Below are 17215 nucleotides of genomic sequence, written 5' to 3'. Positions count from 1 at the left end.
TATCAATTCATGATACTGTTCTGTTCTAATTGATTCTGATTTCTGGAAACCAAGAAACATGTTTTTTTTTTTCCTTTCTTTCTCTCTTCTTTAACCTTTCTAAATTGGTAATCTCGCTGCCAATTAACAATGTCTTACTCAATTCTTAAGAGGTAAGCTCATGGCATGGATCTCTGTCGAGCTGATCTCATCGTAATCACATTATGCATGCATCCATGGATCGATGAATGAGCTAACGCATCAATAAGTTTCGATATATTAATAAAGGGGAAAGATAACGCTATATTTGTTGAAGATGGGTCTGTGACTGCCATAATATCTAGGACTTCATAAAATGACTCGAAAAATCATAGCTCGTAATAACTAATAAATCATAAAATGCTTTAATAATGTTGCTAGACTGTCCCAGGCCTACTACGTACGATGTCCGATAGTGCGCATAGTCTATTAAGCGAGAGCTTATTAAGTCCTCCTCCTATATTAGGAAAGTAAACCTGAAGTCATTTTCTCAATGCTCCACTTTCCTAGCCCTAGTCTCTCATTTCCTCTTCCCGCATGTATTTTATCGTTTTCATTTTACTAATGTTATGCATAACGTACAAGGGCCAAAATTAAGGTCTATTAATCCGGCAATCCGCATTCGATCAAGTTTCAAATTATGATCGTACTAGTGGTTATTTAAGACTCGTGCTAATTAAGTCCGTTCAAAACTTCAAATGATGAGAAATGGAAATGTTTTCCCACGTACACCTCGCCAATTTTTGTGTTGTTAAGACTCTTATGTTGTTTGTTTTTTCTAACATGTGTTGGATGCTAATGTAAACTTGTGGAACGTTGAAATGCAAACAAATTTAGGACTTTAGGTCTCTACTTTTACGGGGAAGATAGTAGTTTTAGACTTTTAGTTGTTAAGTGCATTTATTCTTACAAAATCATATTTGATGTAGATCTATAGATTTATCTTAACAGAAAAACATTTAAATTGACGGTATATCTCTTCAACAATTCATTTCATTCTCTTGCAAATTTGACAAGTTTCATACTTAAATATACTCTAACGATCATCATCTTAGGTGACAGATGAGTATGAAAGGGTGAATGTCTTAAACATATTTTTTTTTCAAATGGTTGACCTGTTGGTGGTGAAAAATTCCGACTAGGAAGTTGACCCAACAATTAATGCGGACTAGAGTGGAAGCTGAACCGGGGACAATCGAGAAGCTTCTATTTGTCGTTGACCTGATGTTGACGAAGCGAAGACTGTAAAAACCATACTTACATGCTCACAACATATGCACAACAATCATAAAAGGATTAAGGCTTACCTTCAGCAATAACATGCATGGATTCCATCTTATGCAACTGCTTAACTCGATCACTGAATGTGGTCTTCTGTTACTTACCAACTTGCTTCTCAATGGACAGAACTTATGCAATAGTCGTGGTAGTAATCAGGGACCAATTCATCTGTATATATATGAGACTTAAACCTCAAGAAGCTTCCCATTAAAGCATTCCTTGTCGGTTTAGGTTTCACTATTAGATTCCTAATGTATCACAACTTGTAGCCTTTCTTGTCGACTAAGCAATGGATTACTATCCTTAATGAATTGATACACTACTTCATTAAGTCACTAGTATTGATTTACTGTTTGTATCCATGTTAAACTAGGATTGATATTAAGCTAATCATCAATTACTTTATGATGATATGTGTTATGTCCATATTTGATCTTACAATCTCCCCCTTGGACTCACACATATCATGCTCGATGATTTGCACCAGAGAACATCAAAACCTACTTAACTTACTGAAGTGTGCGCCAGATACAAACTCAAATCGAAAATCCATTCCAACATGGTCAGATCACAGTTACTTATGTAGAGCAAGAAACAGTATACATTTTAACAAAAATGCAGAGTTTCAAAACCACTAACACAAGCTTCTGCAATCCACATATGTTCAACCAGAAGTGATACAATATATGTTAATGTGTATCAACAAGTAAACATATATTAGGTCCTACTTTATGTTTCTAAAACCAGAAACTCAAGCAAATTCACTGAACACTGATGGCTTAAAAATATTGCTTGAACCTTATCATCATGCTTCACATGATTTAAGCCATCTGATAGCAAGTATAACTTTAAACACAAAATCTATAATTTTCAGAACATTCAACAAAAAACTGCAGCAATAACCAAAATCTGAAAATACCTCAAAATTTATTAATAATAAAATCTGTCATTACAAATAAGTTGTGATAAATAAAGTCAAAAGATCACAACTAAAAAATACAAGAACTCAAAAACCTTAGAAATTTAAATTGCTCCAACTGGATTAACTCTCTACTGAACCTAAGCATCTAGATTAGCTAAAACTCCAATGCTGGCTGTATGTTTCTGGAATGCTGCTACTGACAAGGCCTTGGTGAAGGGGTCTGTTAGCTGTGAATTCGTGTCAATGCTCAAAACAGCTATCTCACCATGCTTAACCCTTTCTCTAACACTGTAATACTTTAAATCAATGTGTTTAGAATTATTTGATCTTTTACTGTTCTTGCTAAAGAAAACAGCTGCTTCATTATCACAATAAATCACAAGTGTGCCTGCCACAATGTGACTTAACACTTTGGTCTGCATCAAGAAATTCCTGATCCAAAGTCCTTCACACACAGTTTCATATACTGCAATAAATTCAGCTTGCATGGTGGAGGTTGAAACTAGAGTTTGCTTCATGGTTTTCCAAACAACTGCACCTCCTGCTAGCATGTACACATATCCACAAGTTGACTTCTTGGAGTCTGGATAGTTCCCTGCGAAATCAGAATCTGAAAATCCAACGAGTTTCAGATCCTCCACTTGCCTATAAACTAGCATGTAATTCTTTGTTTTCTGCAGGTACCTCAACACTTTCTTCCCAGCTACCCAATGTTCATGGCCTGGATTAGACTGGAATCTCGATAAAATCCCTACTGCAAAAGACAAGTCTGGCCTAGTGCAGACTTGTGCATACATGAGACTTCCTACAAGTCTAGCATAAGGCTTTGACTCCATATTTTCTTTCTCAACATCACTTTTGGAACTTTGCTTCTTGGTTAGTTTATCACCCTTGAACATGGGGACTTCTCCAGCTGCACACTTCTCCATACCAAATCTCTTCAAAACTTTGGTGATATAATTCTGTTGAGACAAACCAAGTAGTCTCTGTGCTCTATCTCTTTTAATCTCAATGCCTAGTACATAGGATGCTTCTCCTAAGTCTTTCATGTCAAAATTCTTTGACAGAAAGCTCTTGGTGTCTTTAAGCAGTTTAAAATTACTGCTAGCCAAAAGTATATCATCGACATAGAGTACTAGGAAAATAAAATTGTTCCCAATTGTCTTCAAGTAAACACACTCATCAACAAGATTCTCTGTAAATCCAAAAGTAGAAATCACAGAATCAAATTTCTTGTACCACTGTCTAGAAGCTTGTTTTAGGCCATAAATTGATTTTCTTAACCTGCATACTAAGTTTTCACTTCCAGCTTGCACAAAACCTTCTGGCTGCCTCATATAAATCACTTCATCTAGTTCACCATTCAAGAAGGCTGTTTTAACATCCATTTGGTGCAGCTCCATATCAAAATGAGCTACTAAAGCCATGATTATCCTAAACGAGTCTTTTGTAGAAACTGGAGAAAAAGTCTCAGTAAAATCAATGCCCTCCTTCTGTGTTAAACCCTTGGCAACTAATCTTGCTTTATGTCTCTCTACATTGCCATTTGCATCTCTTTTGGTTTTGAAAACCCATTTACAACCTATAGGTTTCTGTTTAGGGTCAGGTTCAACTAATTCTCAAACTGCATTTTGGCTCATGGAATCAATTTCTGCTTCCATTGCTAGCTGCCATTGGTGAGATTCATTACTTTCAATAGCCTGGTTAAATGTAGTTGGATCATTGTCCTCTGCACAGTCCATTTCAATTTCTGCTTCTTGCAGATAAACAATGTAGTCACTCTCTTCCCCCCCATAAGTTGGTTTTCTTGCTCTCTGTGATCTTCTAAGCTGAGGGTTGACAGGGACTTGATCAGTTACTGGGTCAGTTACATGACCAGTGACAGTTACTTGGTTAGGTACTTGACCAGTGACATGGTCAGTTACTTGTCCAGCGACAGTTACTTGGTCAGTGACTTAACCAGTGACAGGTACTTGACCAGTTACAAGACCAGGTACAGTTACTTGGGCAGTTACATGGTCAGTGACATGACCAGTTACTTGATCAGGGACAGTTACGTGGTCAGTTACTCGACCAGTGACTCGATCAGTTACATCTTGTTCTAAAGGCAATACAACACTTATATTCTCATCCGACACAATTTCCTCAAAATCTGAGGTTAAATCCTCAAGGTTTGTATTGTGAACTTTTTCACTTAGAAACTTTACTTGATGTGTTTCAAAAATTCTAGGTGAATGATGAGCAGAATATAATTTATAGCCTTTAGATTTATCTGGATAACCTATAAAATAGCAACTAACTGTCTTAGGATCAAGTTTATTCAAGCTTGGATTATAAATCCTAGCTTCTGAATGACATCCCCAAACATGGCAGTGGTGAAGACTAGGTTTCCTGCCACACCAAAGCTCAAAAGCAGTCTTTTCTATAGCTTTGCTAGGTGTTCTGTTGCAAATATAATTTGCAGTTTTTAAAGCCTCACCCCACAAAAATTTTGGCAAACCAGTTGTACACATCATGCATCTAACCATATTCAAAAGAGTCCTATTCTTTCTCTCTGCAACACCATTCTGTTGTGGGTTATAGGGTGTTGTATATTGAGCTTTAATTCCATTGTCTTGCAAAAACAAGGCAAATGGACCCTTTTGTTGGCCGGATTCAGTGTACTTGCCATAGAACTCACCCCCTCTATCTGATCTTACTGTTTTGATTTTCCTTTCTAGTTGATTTTCTACCTCAGACTTAAAGATTTGAAAGGCTTTCAATGCTTGTGCCTTTTCTGAAAGTAGATAAATATAACTGTATCTAGAAAAGTCATCAATGAATTATGTGATAAAATACACATTCCCACAGATAGTTTGATGCCTAAATGGCCCACATATATCAGTGTGTATGAGTTCTAATAAATTTTGGCTTCTATATGCAGTCTTCTTTCTAGTATTAGTTATTTTTCCCTTAAAGCATTCAACACAGTCTGTTAGATCAGAAAAATCAAGTTCATTTAGGATGTTGTTTTTTACCAAAATTTTCAGTCTCTCTTTTGAAACATGGCCGAGTCTTCTATGCCATAAAAATGCAGACTTTTCATTTAGTTTGGTTCTTTTAACACCTGTTAAAGTGCTAGTACTGTTGGTGTTATTTTCAACAAGTAAAATTTCTTGTTGAGCCATGGAACAATTTAACTGTAAATAATCATTCATAATAACACCAGAACCAATTTGAACAGAATTTTTAGAAATAAGAATTCCATTACTATCCATAACAAGTCTACAACCAGATTTTACTAAAAGAGAAACTGAAACCAAATTCCTTCTCATGGAAGGTACATAAAAAACATTGTCCAGAACTAACAATTTTCCTAATCCTAAATCGAGCTTTAAGGTTCCAATAGCCTTGACTGCCACTCTCATGCCATTGCCTACACACAGGTTCACTTCATCACTTTTTGGGATTCTCCTCCTTATGAATCCCTGCAAAGAATTAGTAATATGAATAGGTGAGCCTGAATCTATCCACCAGGACTGTGGTTCAACATTTATAAGATTAATTTCTAAGGAAAAAACTGTATTAGAAAAAATCTTACCCTTTTTGGCTAACCAGTTCTTATAGCCAGTGCAGTCCTTTTTCATGTGTCCTACTCTTTTGCAAAAGTAGCACTTGAACCTGAATGACCTGTTTTCCTTGGCCACTGCAGCTATTGAACTCTTAGTTATGGCTTTGGTAGGCTTGAGCTTATTCTGGGGCTTTTTCCTTTTAGGCTTCTCAATAAGGTTAATGGTTGTAGCAGGTTCCTTTTCTTCCTTGATCCTAGATTCCTCATCCACACAGATGGATATAAGTTCATCTAGAGTCCAGTTTCCCTTTTGAGAGTTGTAACTGGTCCTAAGATGACTAAAACTGTTAGGCAAGGAATGTAGTGCATAATGCACTACCTGCTCATCCCTAACCCCCATCAAGAGCTCTCTGAGTCTGCCATTTATATTGATCATCTTCATAATATGCTCTCTAACTCCCCCTGAACCCATGTACTTTAGATCATGAAACTCCTTGGTTAGCCTAGCTGCTTCTGCTTTTTCACTTTCTTTAAACTTAGCACCTATGAGTTCCAGAAAATCTGATGCTAGCTCAGGCTCTTCTATACTTCCCCTGACAGTCTTAGACATAGATGTTCTAATGAGGTTCTTAGCCATTCTATTGGATCTATGCCACTTCTTGTAAAGGTCAGTATCTTTCTTGGTGCTCTTTTCATTTAACTCTTCAGGCTTATTCTCAGTAAAGCAGTAGTCTATGTTCTCATGCATTCCCATATAATTTTCCACAGAGTCTAGCCAAGCTCTATAGTTGGTTCCAGTTAACATCAAGACACTGTTCAAGTTCATGTAAGAGTTACCTAAGGAGCAAAACAAAAATTCGAGTGAGTTCTCAGTTTGTAAAGAAAATATGTTTAAGTTTTCTGTGTTTTATTTAGCTTTAAGTAACCAAAACAAGAACATACAGAAAACCTAAACAACCATACTTGCATTCATGTCAGTCCATAACAAAAACAATATTAAGCATCACTTTTGAGCAGAAACTTAATATCATGGAGTTCTTTATCAATATGCCATGTTCAATGAAAACAAGTTATCCAAAGAAATTTATCCACATCTTTAGACAGAAGAAAAATTTCTAAGTATCCGTATTTATTTTCATCAAGCATGCATACTGCTGTTTTGTATTCTAAAACCATACTTAACCACTTCTTTGGAAGATAAAACTGAAGCATAGTTTTAAAACACAAAACACAATTTCAGTTTTGTTACTCGATCAGGTACAGTTACTTGGTCAGTTGCTTGGTCAGTTACTTGACCAGTTACACGTACCTGATCAATGTTTTCTGCCAACATCAATGAAGGATGCTTTGTGCATCATAATCACTTATGCCAACAGAAAACCACAAAACATATGAGCTCTTTTACTTTACATTCTATCCAGATTCATCCTTGTAAGAAAATTAAGCTCTTGTATCTGTCAACTTTAACGTGTAAACAAAATCTGGGAGATTTCTGTTCTTCATACAATTTTACACAATCACAGATACAATACCATATCATCAATCAATTCAACATGCATATTCAAGCATAACCAAAATTGATTCGATTCCAAGAAACCACAGAACAATCAAGAAATTGTAAATTTCATCCGGTCACCATCTACTCTAGCCTAACGCACGCCCGGAATGCAACTAGGGTTCTTGGGCACAATCAAAACTTAATTATCATGCTATGAATCGAAAACAATTTTCACAGAAAAACCTGTTTTTGCTTTTTCCCCAATTTGCTACTAAAAAATCATAGCGGAAGCGTGAATTTTATAATTAACCAGATGCAGCAGTCGACTTAAGTAACTTACCTTGATCAAGTACCTGACCAGTTATTTGGTCAGTTACTTACTTGGTCAGGTACCTGATCAGTTACATGACCAGTGACTCGGTCAGTAACCTGATCAGTTACTTGACCCGTAAAGCAAAAAACCCTTAAAAATTTTATGTTCGTTTTGCAAAACCCTAAAACGATTTTTCATATTTGTGAGCCTATGCTCTGATACCAATTGTAAAAACCATACTTACATGCTCACAACATATGCACAACAATCATAAAAGGATTAAGGCTTACCTTCAGCAATAACATGCATGGATTCCATCTTATGCAACTGCTTAACTCGATCACTGAATGTGGTCTTCTGTTACTTGCCAACTTGCTTCTCAATGGACAGAACTTATGCAATAGTCGTGGTAGTAATCAGGGACCAATTCATCTGTATATATATGAGACTTAAACCTCAAGAAGCTTCCCATTAAAGCATTCCTTGTCGGTTTAGGTTTCACTATTAGATTCCTAATGTATCACAACTTGTAGCCTTTCTTGTCGACTAAGCAATGGATTACTATCCTTAATGAATTGATACACTACTTCATTAAGTCACTAGTATTGATTTACTGTTTGTATCCATGTTAAACTAGGATTGATATTAAGCTAATCATCAATTACTTTATGATGATATGTGTTATGTCCATATTTGATCTTACAAAGACTACCCTTGGCTTCGTAACTTGTCACCGCTCCGTGATTCCTTTTCGCTCTGTAACCTCTCTCCGTCACCTCCCTCTGTAGTCTCCCTCCGTAGTCTCCCTCCATAGCCTCTCTTCGTAATCTCTCACAGCTCCGAAACCTCTCTCTATAGTCTCCCTACATAAGCTCCCTCTGTGGCTTCTCTCCGCTTCTTGGCTTTGACGAGGAAGCGGAGACTCCTCTTCGCCGTCGGTGCGAAACAAGAGAGGGGGGGGGGGATACCTGCAAAAGACTCTCTGATGCCGAAGTCAGTATAGAAGTCTCAACTAGAGTTCGATGCCATACCTGGTCGTTTCGTCCCTATTTATAGGCGACTTACGGCTTAGGCTGCAAGTAAACTTGCACGACAAGTTACCAATAACTTGGGTAGCAAGTCACCATTAAGGCCGCACTTACTCCTACAGTAACCGTCACTTATTGGCGGCCATGATTGCCACACTGAATGTGGCATTAATCATCACATTTACGGCTACATTAACAGTCGCATTTACTGCTGCCATTACTTCCCTTTAATTTCATTGATCGTAGGGTCAAATTTGTTCTCTTTAATTTTATGTCTTACGAAAAACATAAACATGGAGGCAAAACTCAAATTGTCTTTTGAAAAAGTAAAAAGAAACAAAAATCATGTGGTTCACTCGACCCCCTTTGCCTACATACCCAATGGCCCAATGCCTACACTCGTATTATATGTTTATGATAGAGCCAGTTAATTTGATATCCCACATACAGTGAATATTAATATGGTAGGTATCACCTTATTTGGGCAATTCGAGTTACAAAAAGATGCGCGTATTACTTGAATTGGTTAGAGGCTGAGTCTCATTTGCTCGTTGAAAGTCTTCAAAATGATATGCTTGTAAGTAACTCTTTGAGCGGGGTTTTGGCAATAAGGCATTTAATCATTTATGTTTGTACTCAAAGCTATTGGATAATATCAGTTCCACACTAAATTTGCAAGAATAATACAAAGCCATCACTATAGTACAGTCGTAGTTTAGTGACCTGGACTATATAATTATATATGACACTTTTGGTGCTTCATAGCTAATAGCCTTGTTTTATGTTATCTTTTTTTTTTTTTTTTTTTTTTCATCTAGGAAAGGGAATAGCTTACTCGAGCAATCATATAATCGAGGGATAAAGTTACTACTAAACCTCTTGGTGGCTTTAAAAAAGTAACTTTTAACATTCACCACCCAATGTGTATTTCCCTTTAGTAAAAGAAACCCCCACTTGCACCCGAAAAGATTCCATGCATGTAGTCTCTGAGATGGATGAGGGTTACTTGAAGACAAAACTTACCTGTCTTGGCCAGTTGGCCCATATTTGGTTCATTTGATTATCTTTGGAGACTTTGAGCAGTTCAATTACCTAAACCTCCTTTTCTAGGTTTTCCTCTCATCGTTTTGTAGGTGAACATTTACAACAGACTTCTGTTAGGACAAAATGTTAATATTTTGAATTAGTGGAGCCTTTTGTTTTGTTAGTGTTCGGTACGTCATCTTCGATGCTTATTGTAATATAACGTTTAGAATATATCTCTTAATTGTAATTAATAATATCATCATTAATCAATACTCGAGAATATAGGAAAAAAAAAACATTGCTAAACACCTTGATATACCTCAAAGAACTTAAAAATAGTTTTCATTTAAAAAGAAAATTAAATAGTTTAAGTAGATGGTGAGAAAACTAAATATGCTAAAGAAATTAAGGTAGGATAATGTGTTTGATAATGCTCAAATAAATTAGATTAGGATTTGATAGAACGAACAAAACAAGTTGATGTTCTATCGCGTTCATATGAAAAAAAAAGAAGAAAAAAGATGATATTCTCACATAAAACATTGTCCAAGTAGAAGCAATGGGACACTTCCACAACATGTGAGCAATATCTTCATAAAGATAGGGACATAAAAGGCAATTTAGGCCTCCAATATAACCCTTTGTACGAAGCTTTGCCCTAGCATAAAAGATCACTGCAAGCTGTCCAAATACAAATTTGAACTTTACCTGGCACCTTTGCCTTCCACGCTATCCTCCATAGTTCTCTGAAAGGATCACCATGAGAAGTAGATACAAGTGCATTCTCAGGCATATTTGTCCTAACAATCCAATAGGCTGACTTAACAGAATAATAACCTTTCTTTTCAAAGCTCCAACACAGTTTATCCTTTTATGGTTCTTCTACTGAGAGGGATACATGGAATTTGTTGAGCAACTTCAGGACTGAAGATGGTATGAATGGCAGCAAGTATCCACTGTCTAGTACTCGAATCAATGAGGTCCGAGACATATTCAAAGATGTACTCAACAGGCCGGCTTTTGAACTAAAAATTATTGGCAGTTAGGAATCTAATTATCATTCCAAATGCTTACATGTGTGACATCACCAATGCGCCATTGAACTCTAGCTTTTAAAACCGGTCTTCCATTCAGAATAGTCCTTGAAAAAAAAAAAAAGATGAAGAGTCTCCTACTTTTGCTTCCCAAAATGAGCAATGAGAGTGATATTGAGCTTGATATAATCTAGCAATTAATGAGTTAGGGTTAGAAACAAGCCTCCACCCTTACTTGGCAAGCATTGCTAGATTATAAGCATAAATATTTTAAAACTCATTCCACCTTCCAACTTTGTAAGGTAAAGTTTCTCCCAACTTTTCAATTGAATCTATTTGTATCACCCCAAAAGAATGAAGCACACAGTTGATAAATGTCATCACATAAACCTTTGGGTAATAAATAATAATTCATAGCATATAAAGGCAAAGTTTATGCAACTGCCTATATCAAAGTTTTTTACCTGCATAACTTAGGATTTTTGCTTTCCAACCGAGAGACTAATAACTTATTGGTGAGTTTCTCTTTTACGTACTCAGAGATAGCAGTCTTTGATTTCCCAACTCTCATGGGCAATCCCAAGTATCTGTCATGTTCTTTTACCTACTTCACCTCCGACGTAAAAGTCATTTCCAAATTTTAATTACTAGTTACACATTGTCTGTTTATGGTTATACAAGTTTTAAGAGGATTAATCTTAAATGATCATAACTTCTATCCAATTAATTTCAAATATGCAGTTGATAATGTTTATCAGTTTATCCCCGATTAGAGCAAGGAGTCAAAATGATTTCCACTAGAGGCTCCTGCCCAGAATTGAACTCTCCATAAATTATCGAAAAGCCCAAAATAGTATAAAGATCTCTCACTTTCTCTTGGCCACAAAAAAAGGCAAATCCGTAATTTCCTATATCCTTCAACGCAAAATGGACCCAAAAACGACCCAAATCAAGATATTTCCATTGGAATCCGAGCTCAGCCACATGCCCGCCACGCGCCTTAGTCCCTCCACTCAATCTCCACCGTCCACGTGCTTCACATCCGAAGGCCACTACACTCCTCACCCGCCCATATAAGCCAGTCCCCATTTCTCTAGAACATCTCAAATCCTCATCCTCCGCAACCATACACACCTCTCTTCTTCAACCTCTGAATCCCTCGACAAACCCTAATCACCACCATGCTTCTCAAAGCTTCTCCGGCCTCCGCGTCTCAGTTGCTCAGTCTCGGCGAGAGCTTGTTTTCCTCCGCTCAATTGTCGTCTTCTTCGATTTCCTACTCCGCCGCTCCTCTGAACTCGTCCACGTCTCTGTTTTCGAGTCTGCGGTCATCGCCGGCGAGAAATGACGGCGGGGCCGTGGTCTGTGCGGCCTCGAAGAGTTCGAACAGCCGGCCGCTTACCGGTGTGGTTTTCGAGCCGTTTGAGGAGGTGAAGAAGGAGCTTGATCTCGTCCCTATGCTCCCTCAAATCTCTCTGGCTCGCCAGAAGTACAGTGAGGAGAGTGAGGCTGCCATTAACGAGCAGATCAAGTGAGTTTTGCTTATCCTTGCCTAACGTGTTTCTATATTTGTGAGAAATGAATATGTGTCTTTATCGTTGGTGAGGGGTCTCGAATTATAGTGTTTTTCATTATCTGTGGATCATTTCACTATAATTTTAATTGAATCATGTGTGTATTGGTGTATGGATGCAATCATGCAATGCAATTGGGGCCTTGTTCGGTTTTTCATTAACAAGTTTAAATGTAATTAAATTCGGCGTCTATATGAAATTTGAAATTTGTGTCTGTGCTCTGTTTCGCTGACAATTTGATTTTTTTTTTTTTTTTTTTTTGGTGGAATGTTAGTGTGGAGTACAACGTATCCTATGTGTACCATGCCATGTATGCCTACTTCGACAGGGACAATGTCGCACTCAGGGGTCTTGCCAAGTATAAATTCTTTGAAACTCTCTGAACTTTTTTTTAGCATTTTCTTTTACCATGAGTTCAATGTTGATTGTTTTGTTGCATGCAGGTTTTTCAAGGAATCAAGTGAGGAGGAGAGGGGGCATGCTGAGAAATTGATGGAATACCAGGTATTTATCTAGTAGTCTATCGTCCTATATGTTTTTGAATGTTCTGTAAGCTTCAAGTTCAATTTCTCATTTGTTGAATTGAATTTTAACTTTTGGCAACTCTCAGAATAAGCGTGGTGGAAGAGTGAAATTGCAATCAATACTGATGCCTCTCTCAGAGTTCGATCATGCTGAGAAAGGAGATGCTCTATATGGTGAGTTATATTGGGCTTCACTTTTGTAATTCTGGTGTTTCAACAATGCACAAGATTTTTAAATGTTCTCATATCTGATATATATGGGTTTTAAGAAAACGTTGGGTACCTGCTTAGCAATAGATAGGGTGTATAGAGTGTCAACTCAATGGGTGCTTGGATTATAGATAAAGAAAAATAAGAGAATGGCTTTGCCTATAGACCTGGTTTGCCACATGATTTACTGGTATTGACCATGTTCAAGAGTTTACTGTAGCATAGTATGTTTATTGCTTTTTCGTGAGCCTTAATTATTTCCTTCATTTTGATGTAGCAATGGAGCTTGCATTGTCTCTGGAGAAACTGACAAATGAAAAGCTGCTTCACTTGCACCATGTAAGGCATCTATTCTATATATTGCTTAGCTTGTAGTTGATATGGTTTAACTGATGATTAGTATAACTAGTAGATATTTAGTCACCGATGGCATCATTTGAAATGTGATGAATTAAAATGCATGCTACAGTGATAGGTTGTTAGAAGATCAGATACTTTTATGCTGTGTTTTAACAGGTTTTATCTTTGACCGGCGGACTAACAGGTTGCTGACAAGACCAAAGATGTGCAACTAGCTGATTTTGTTGAAAGCGAGTTTTTGGCTGAGCAGGTGATTCCTGATGCCTTTCTTAGTTTTTTTGTTGATCACGAGTAAATCTTTATAGGGCTATTGTACCGTGATGTTAATTATCTCCTACTTTTACCTTTCTAGGTGGAGGCAATCAAGAAGATCTCAGAATATGTTGCTCAACTCAGGAGGGTTGGCAAAGGACATGGTAGGCACCCGCAATACAGTTTCATTCTTATCTTTATGAATCTTAGTTTAGGGTTTTTGCCATCCTTTTATAAATTTTTCTATTTGTACTTCACTTTAGTCCATCCATTTTATTTATTTTTAGCTAATTAATCTTCTCTTTAAACTGTGTCTGCTTCGCTGTGTATCTCAGGGACTTGGCACTTCGATCAGATGCTGTTACATGATGAGGTTGCTGCATAATGAACTCATTGTCATCATCTTTTGTTCGTGGTTACGAGTCTGAAGCTGTCTTTTCTGTTGGTGGTTCAAGTTTTCTGTTTAGAGATTTAGACCGTTTAACCCTTCTGGTAGTTTAAGAGATGAGGGTACATGGGGAAAAAGTTAACTCAAGTTCTCACCATATGAACTAATTATGGTTCCTTTATTCAATGCTTTCTCCTTTACTGTTTGTTCTTATTTTCTGATGGAAGTTGGCATTTGTTCTCATATATTGGTAAATAGAAAAAGCTCTCTAAACCCTAAACATCTTGCCAAAACCCTGATCGAAGAAAATTGCAAGGCCTCTTCTTCTTGCCATCAAAGAAAATTGTACGTCTTGCCATATTGTATCAAAGAAAGGCACCTAGGTGTATTGTATTAGTGTGTTGACCGAGCCCTGTGTGCACTTGGATGCTTTGCCCCGGTCTTCAACTCTGTTGCTTCAGCAGCTGAAAGAAGATGAACATCCAAAACTCTAGTCCCATTTGTGTTGCAGAAACTGTGCAACATTGTTGGTTGGTTTTATAGTTACGGCAACACGTATTTCTGTTGAGTTTTGCCGCCTGCATGAGCATGGGTTGGGCTCTGCAGGATTTAAACGAGGCCCAATCAAACATGAAATATCAATGGTACGTGTTTATTGACCAAGGAGGCAAGGAGAGAAGCATACATCTTTTATCACTTCTTCCTTCTATGAGTTCTCTCTAGAAAATCGTGTACCGATCGAGGTATTCTCTGGGAAACTGTTGCAGTTGTATTCATCTTCCAGTTCTTAGTTCTGATCTATAACTCAGTACTCTAGTTCATCCTTATTTTGATCTGATCTAGTTCATCCTTGGTTTTCTGTTATGCCGAGTTGCCGACTACCACTAAAAGATCCACGGAACGTTCGATAAAAGGCAGAGAACGACATTTAACAGGTTTTGCAAGTCTCATTGAGCGATGAAAAACATAAAGTTAGGTAAGAGAAGCAGATTATTTAAGAAATTGGTCCACAATAATGGCCAATGCAACATTAAGATAACAAAAATTAAGATCCATAATCTGACTCTCAAAATCACCTCGTCACAAGCAAAACAAGCTGGATAAATTTAAGCACAAGTTCAGAACTAATGGTTCCAGGTGCAACTTTGTAAAACAATGCTGCACAAGCGCATCAAAATTTGAAACTACTCATAATTGCTTATGCGGCAGATGCTTGTTGAGCTGCTTGCCTCTTTCTGGCCTCCTCGATGATTGAGAGCTTAATACCTCTTCCCTTGGGCAGACTCACCCATGGCTTTGTTCCCTTGCCAATGGTGAACACATTTGCCAAACGGGTTGCAAACTCATGACCAGTTGCGTCCTGGACGTGGATGGTCTCAAAACTTCCCTTGTGTTTCTCCCTGTTCTTGATTACACCAACACGCCCCCTGTTTCTTCCACCAGTAACCATGACCACATTCCCAACATCAAACTTAATGAAGTCGGTGATCTTGTTGGTCTCTAGGTCAAGCTTGATGGTGTCATTGGCCTTGATGAGAGGGTCAGGGTAGCGGATTGTACGCCCATCATAGGTGTTAATGTAGGGGATATTCTTTTGCCCAAACTGTACAGAGCGGACTTTGCACAGTTTAAACTGCAAAACAGGAAAACATTCTCAAGATATCAGAATCAATGTCCAGATATATAAAAGTTCACAAAATTTAATAGTTCCTACATTTAACCACCTTAGGGTACTGTTTTTTTTTTTTTTGGGCCAATAGCCTGTTTATTTCACTCCATGTACATATTTTCTTCTTCATCAGAGTACCCCGATTTACATTAGAAACATGATGGCAGTATCAATCAAGTCACTAAGGTGAAGAAAATATGTACATGGAGTGAAATCGGGCCAATAGCCTGTTTATTTCACTCCATGTACATATTGTCTCCACCTAACTTTAAGATTTTCACATGCATCATGCAGGTAGGATTAGAAATTGAACTAACTGTGAATCGAGTGGCCAAAAAAAAAAATTTGATACGAGTGCAGTTCTTTTTCTTTAAGTTGCAGTTGTTGTTGAAGTGATGTACCTCAAAAGAAATAAATAAAACAGATCAAGAGATGATACCTTTGACTCTTCATCCCTGATTGAGTGGAGGCGGAACCGACCCTTTGTGTCGTAAAGGAGACGGAAATTCTCATTTGTTTTCGGGATTGATATAACATCTGAAAAGAAAATAACAATTAACAGAAAACCATCACATGTCTATACCCAATAAAATCTAAGAAACTAACCCACGGATCCAAAATTCCATGGTCATGAAACTAACTTGCCAAAGCCATTTTACAAATTTAACACATCTACTGAACATATTGACACCAAAAGCAGTTGAATGCTGTTATAAAGAAACATAAGCACGCCGATTTACATTAGAAACATGATGGCAGTATCAATCAAGTCACTAAAACTAACTCCAAAAGTTAATGTTCCTTTCACAACAACTATCAGCTGGGAAAATATAGGTTCTTAAAAGAGGAGATCGAGAACAATTTTCACATACAATTAAAACAAATCATATTGATAATCAAACACAATAAGGCCTAGCAAAGAAAAAAACGGCTTGAATTAGAAGATTGGAGCATACCCATGAAACCTGAAGGATAGGTTTTTGTCAGTCCTAACCTTCCCATCAACCAGAACATGTCGTTGCATCAAAATGGAAATGACTTCACGGTAAGTGAGAGCATATTTCAACCGGTTTCGCAAGATAATGATCAACGGCAGGCATTCCCTGGCCTTGTGAGGTCCAGATGAGGGCTTAGGTGCCTAAGGAAAAACAATAAAAATAAAACTAACAAAGTCAACCGTCGGATATAAAAATGAGGACAGTGCACAAGCGCCAATTGAAAAAGGAAACCAAAAATAAGGTTTCCAACTTACAAATGCGCCACCAAGTTTGTCAAGCATCCAATGCTTTGGGGCATTGAGCCTCTTCAAATGCTTCTTCAATCCCCTAGCCTGCAACACAAACAATCATAAAATCTCAAAACCCGACATAATCACATTAGTACATGGTACCAAAGACACTTCTATCGGCTTCTCTTCTCTCCTATCCTCTAATCACTTCGAATCTTTACTAGATTCGAAGTGATCACCCTACAAATTTTCTTCAGTGATTCGTGAAGATATGAATCATATGATCATCACAATTTCTAATAATGAGGACAACTACATTACGTAAAAACTAAAAAGAACC

General features: G+C 37.4%; 1 protein-coding gene and 1 pseudogene across 1 annotated transcript; one reads left to right on the top strand and one right to left on the bottom strand.

The window, feature by feature from the left end:
• The first annotated feature begins 11772 nt into the window (after positions 1 to 11772).
• LOC133717297 (ferritin-4, chloroplastic) lies at positions 11773 to 14183 on the top strand. The gene is made up of 8 exons (XM_062143983.1): positions 11773 to 12201; positions 12519 to 12602; positions 12688 to 12748; positions 12855 to 12942; positions 13256 to 13317; positions 13523 to 13588; positions 13691 to 13754; positions 13926 to 14183. Exons 1-8 carry the CDS (start codon positions 11852 to 11854, stop codon positions 13973 to 13975), a joined length of 825 nt encoding a protein of 274 aa, XP_061999967.1. The 5' UTR covers positions 11773 to 11851; the 3' UTR covers positions 13976 to 14183.
• Positions 14184 to 14950: 767 nt separating this feature from the next.
• On the bottom strand, positions 14951 to 17057 carry LOC133717298 (small ribosomal subunit protein eS4-like; annotated as a pseudogene).
• Between the last annotated feature and the right edge of the window lie 158 nt (positions 17058 to 17215).

Source organism: Rosa rugosa, chromosome 6 (genome assembly GCF_958449725.1).
Source record: "Rosa rugosa chromosome 6, drRosRugo1.1, whole genome shotgun sequence".
Lineage (NCBI taxonomy): Eukaryota > Viridiplantae > Streptophyta > Magnoliopsida > Rosales > Rosaceae > Rosa > Rosa rugosa.
The sequence above is the reverse complement of the archived record's forward strand: the minus strand, read 5'-3'. Positions and strand labels throughout refer to the sequence as shown.

Coding starts and splice junctions, on each gene's coding strand:
- LOC133717297 (XM_062143983.1), top strand. CDS start 11,852: ATGCTTCTCAAAGCTTCTCCGGCCTCCGCGTCTCAGTTGCTCAGTCTC. Junction 12,202..12,518: donor GCCATTAACGAGCAGATCAA/GTGAGTTTTGCT, acceptor GTGGAATGTTAG/TGTGGAGTACAACGTATCCT. Junction 13,318..13,522: donor AGCTGCTTCACTTGCACCAT/GTAAGGCATCTA, acceptor GCGGACTAACAG/GTTGCTGACAAGACCAAAGA.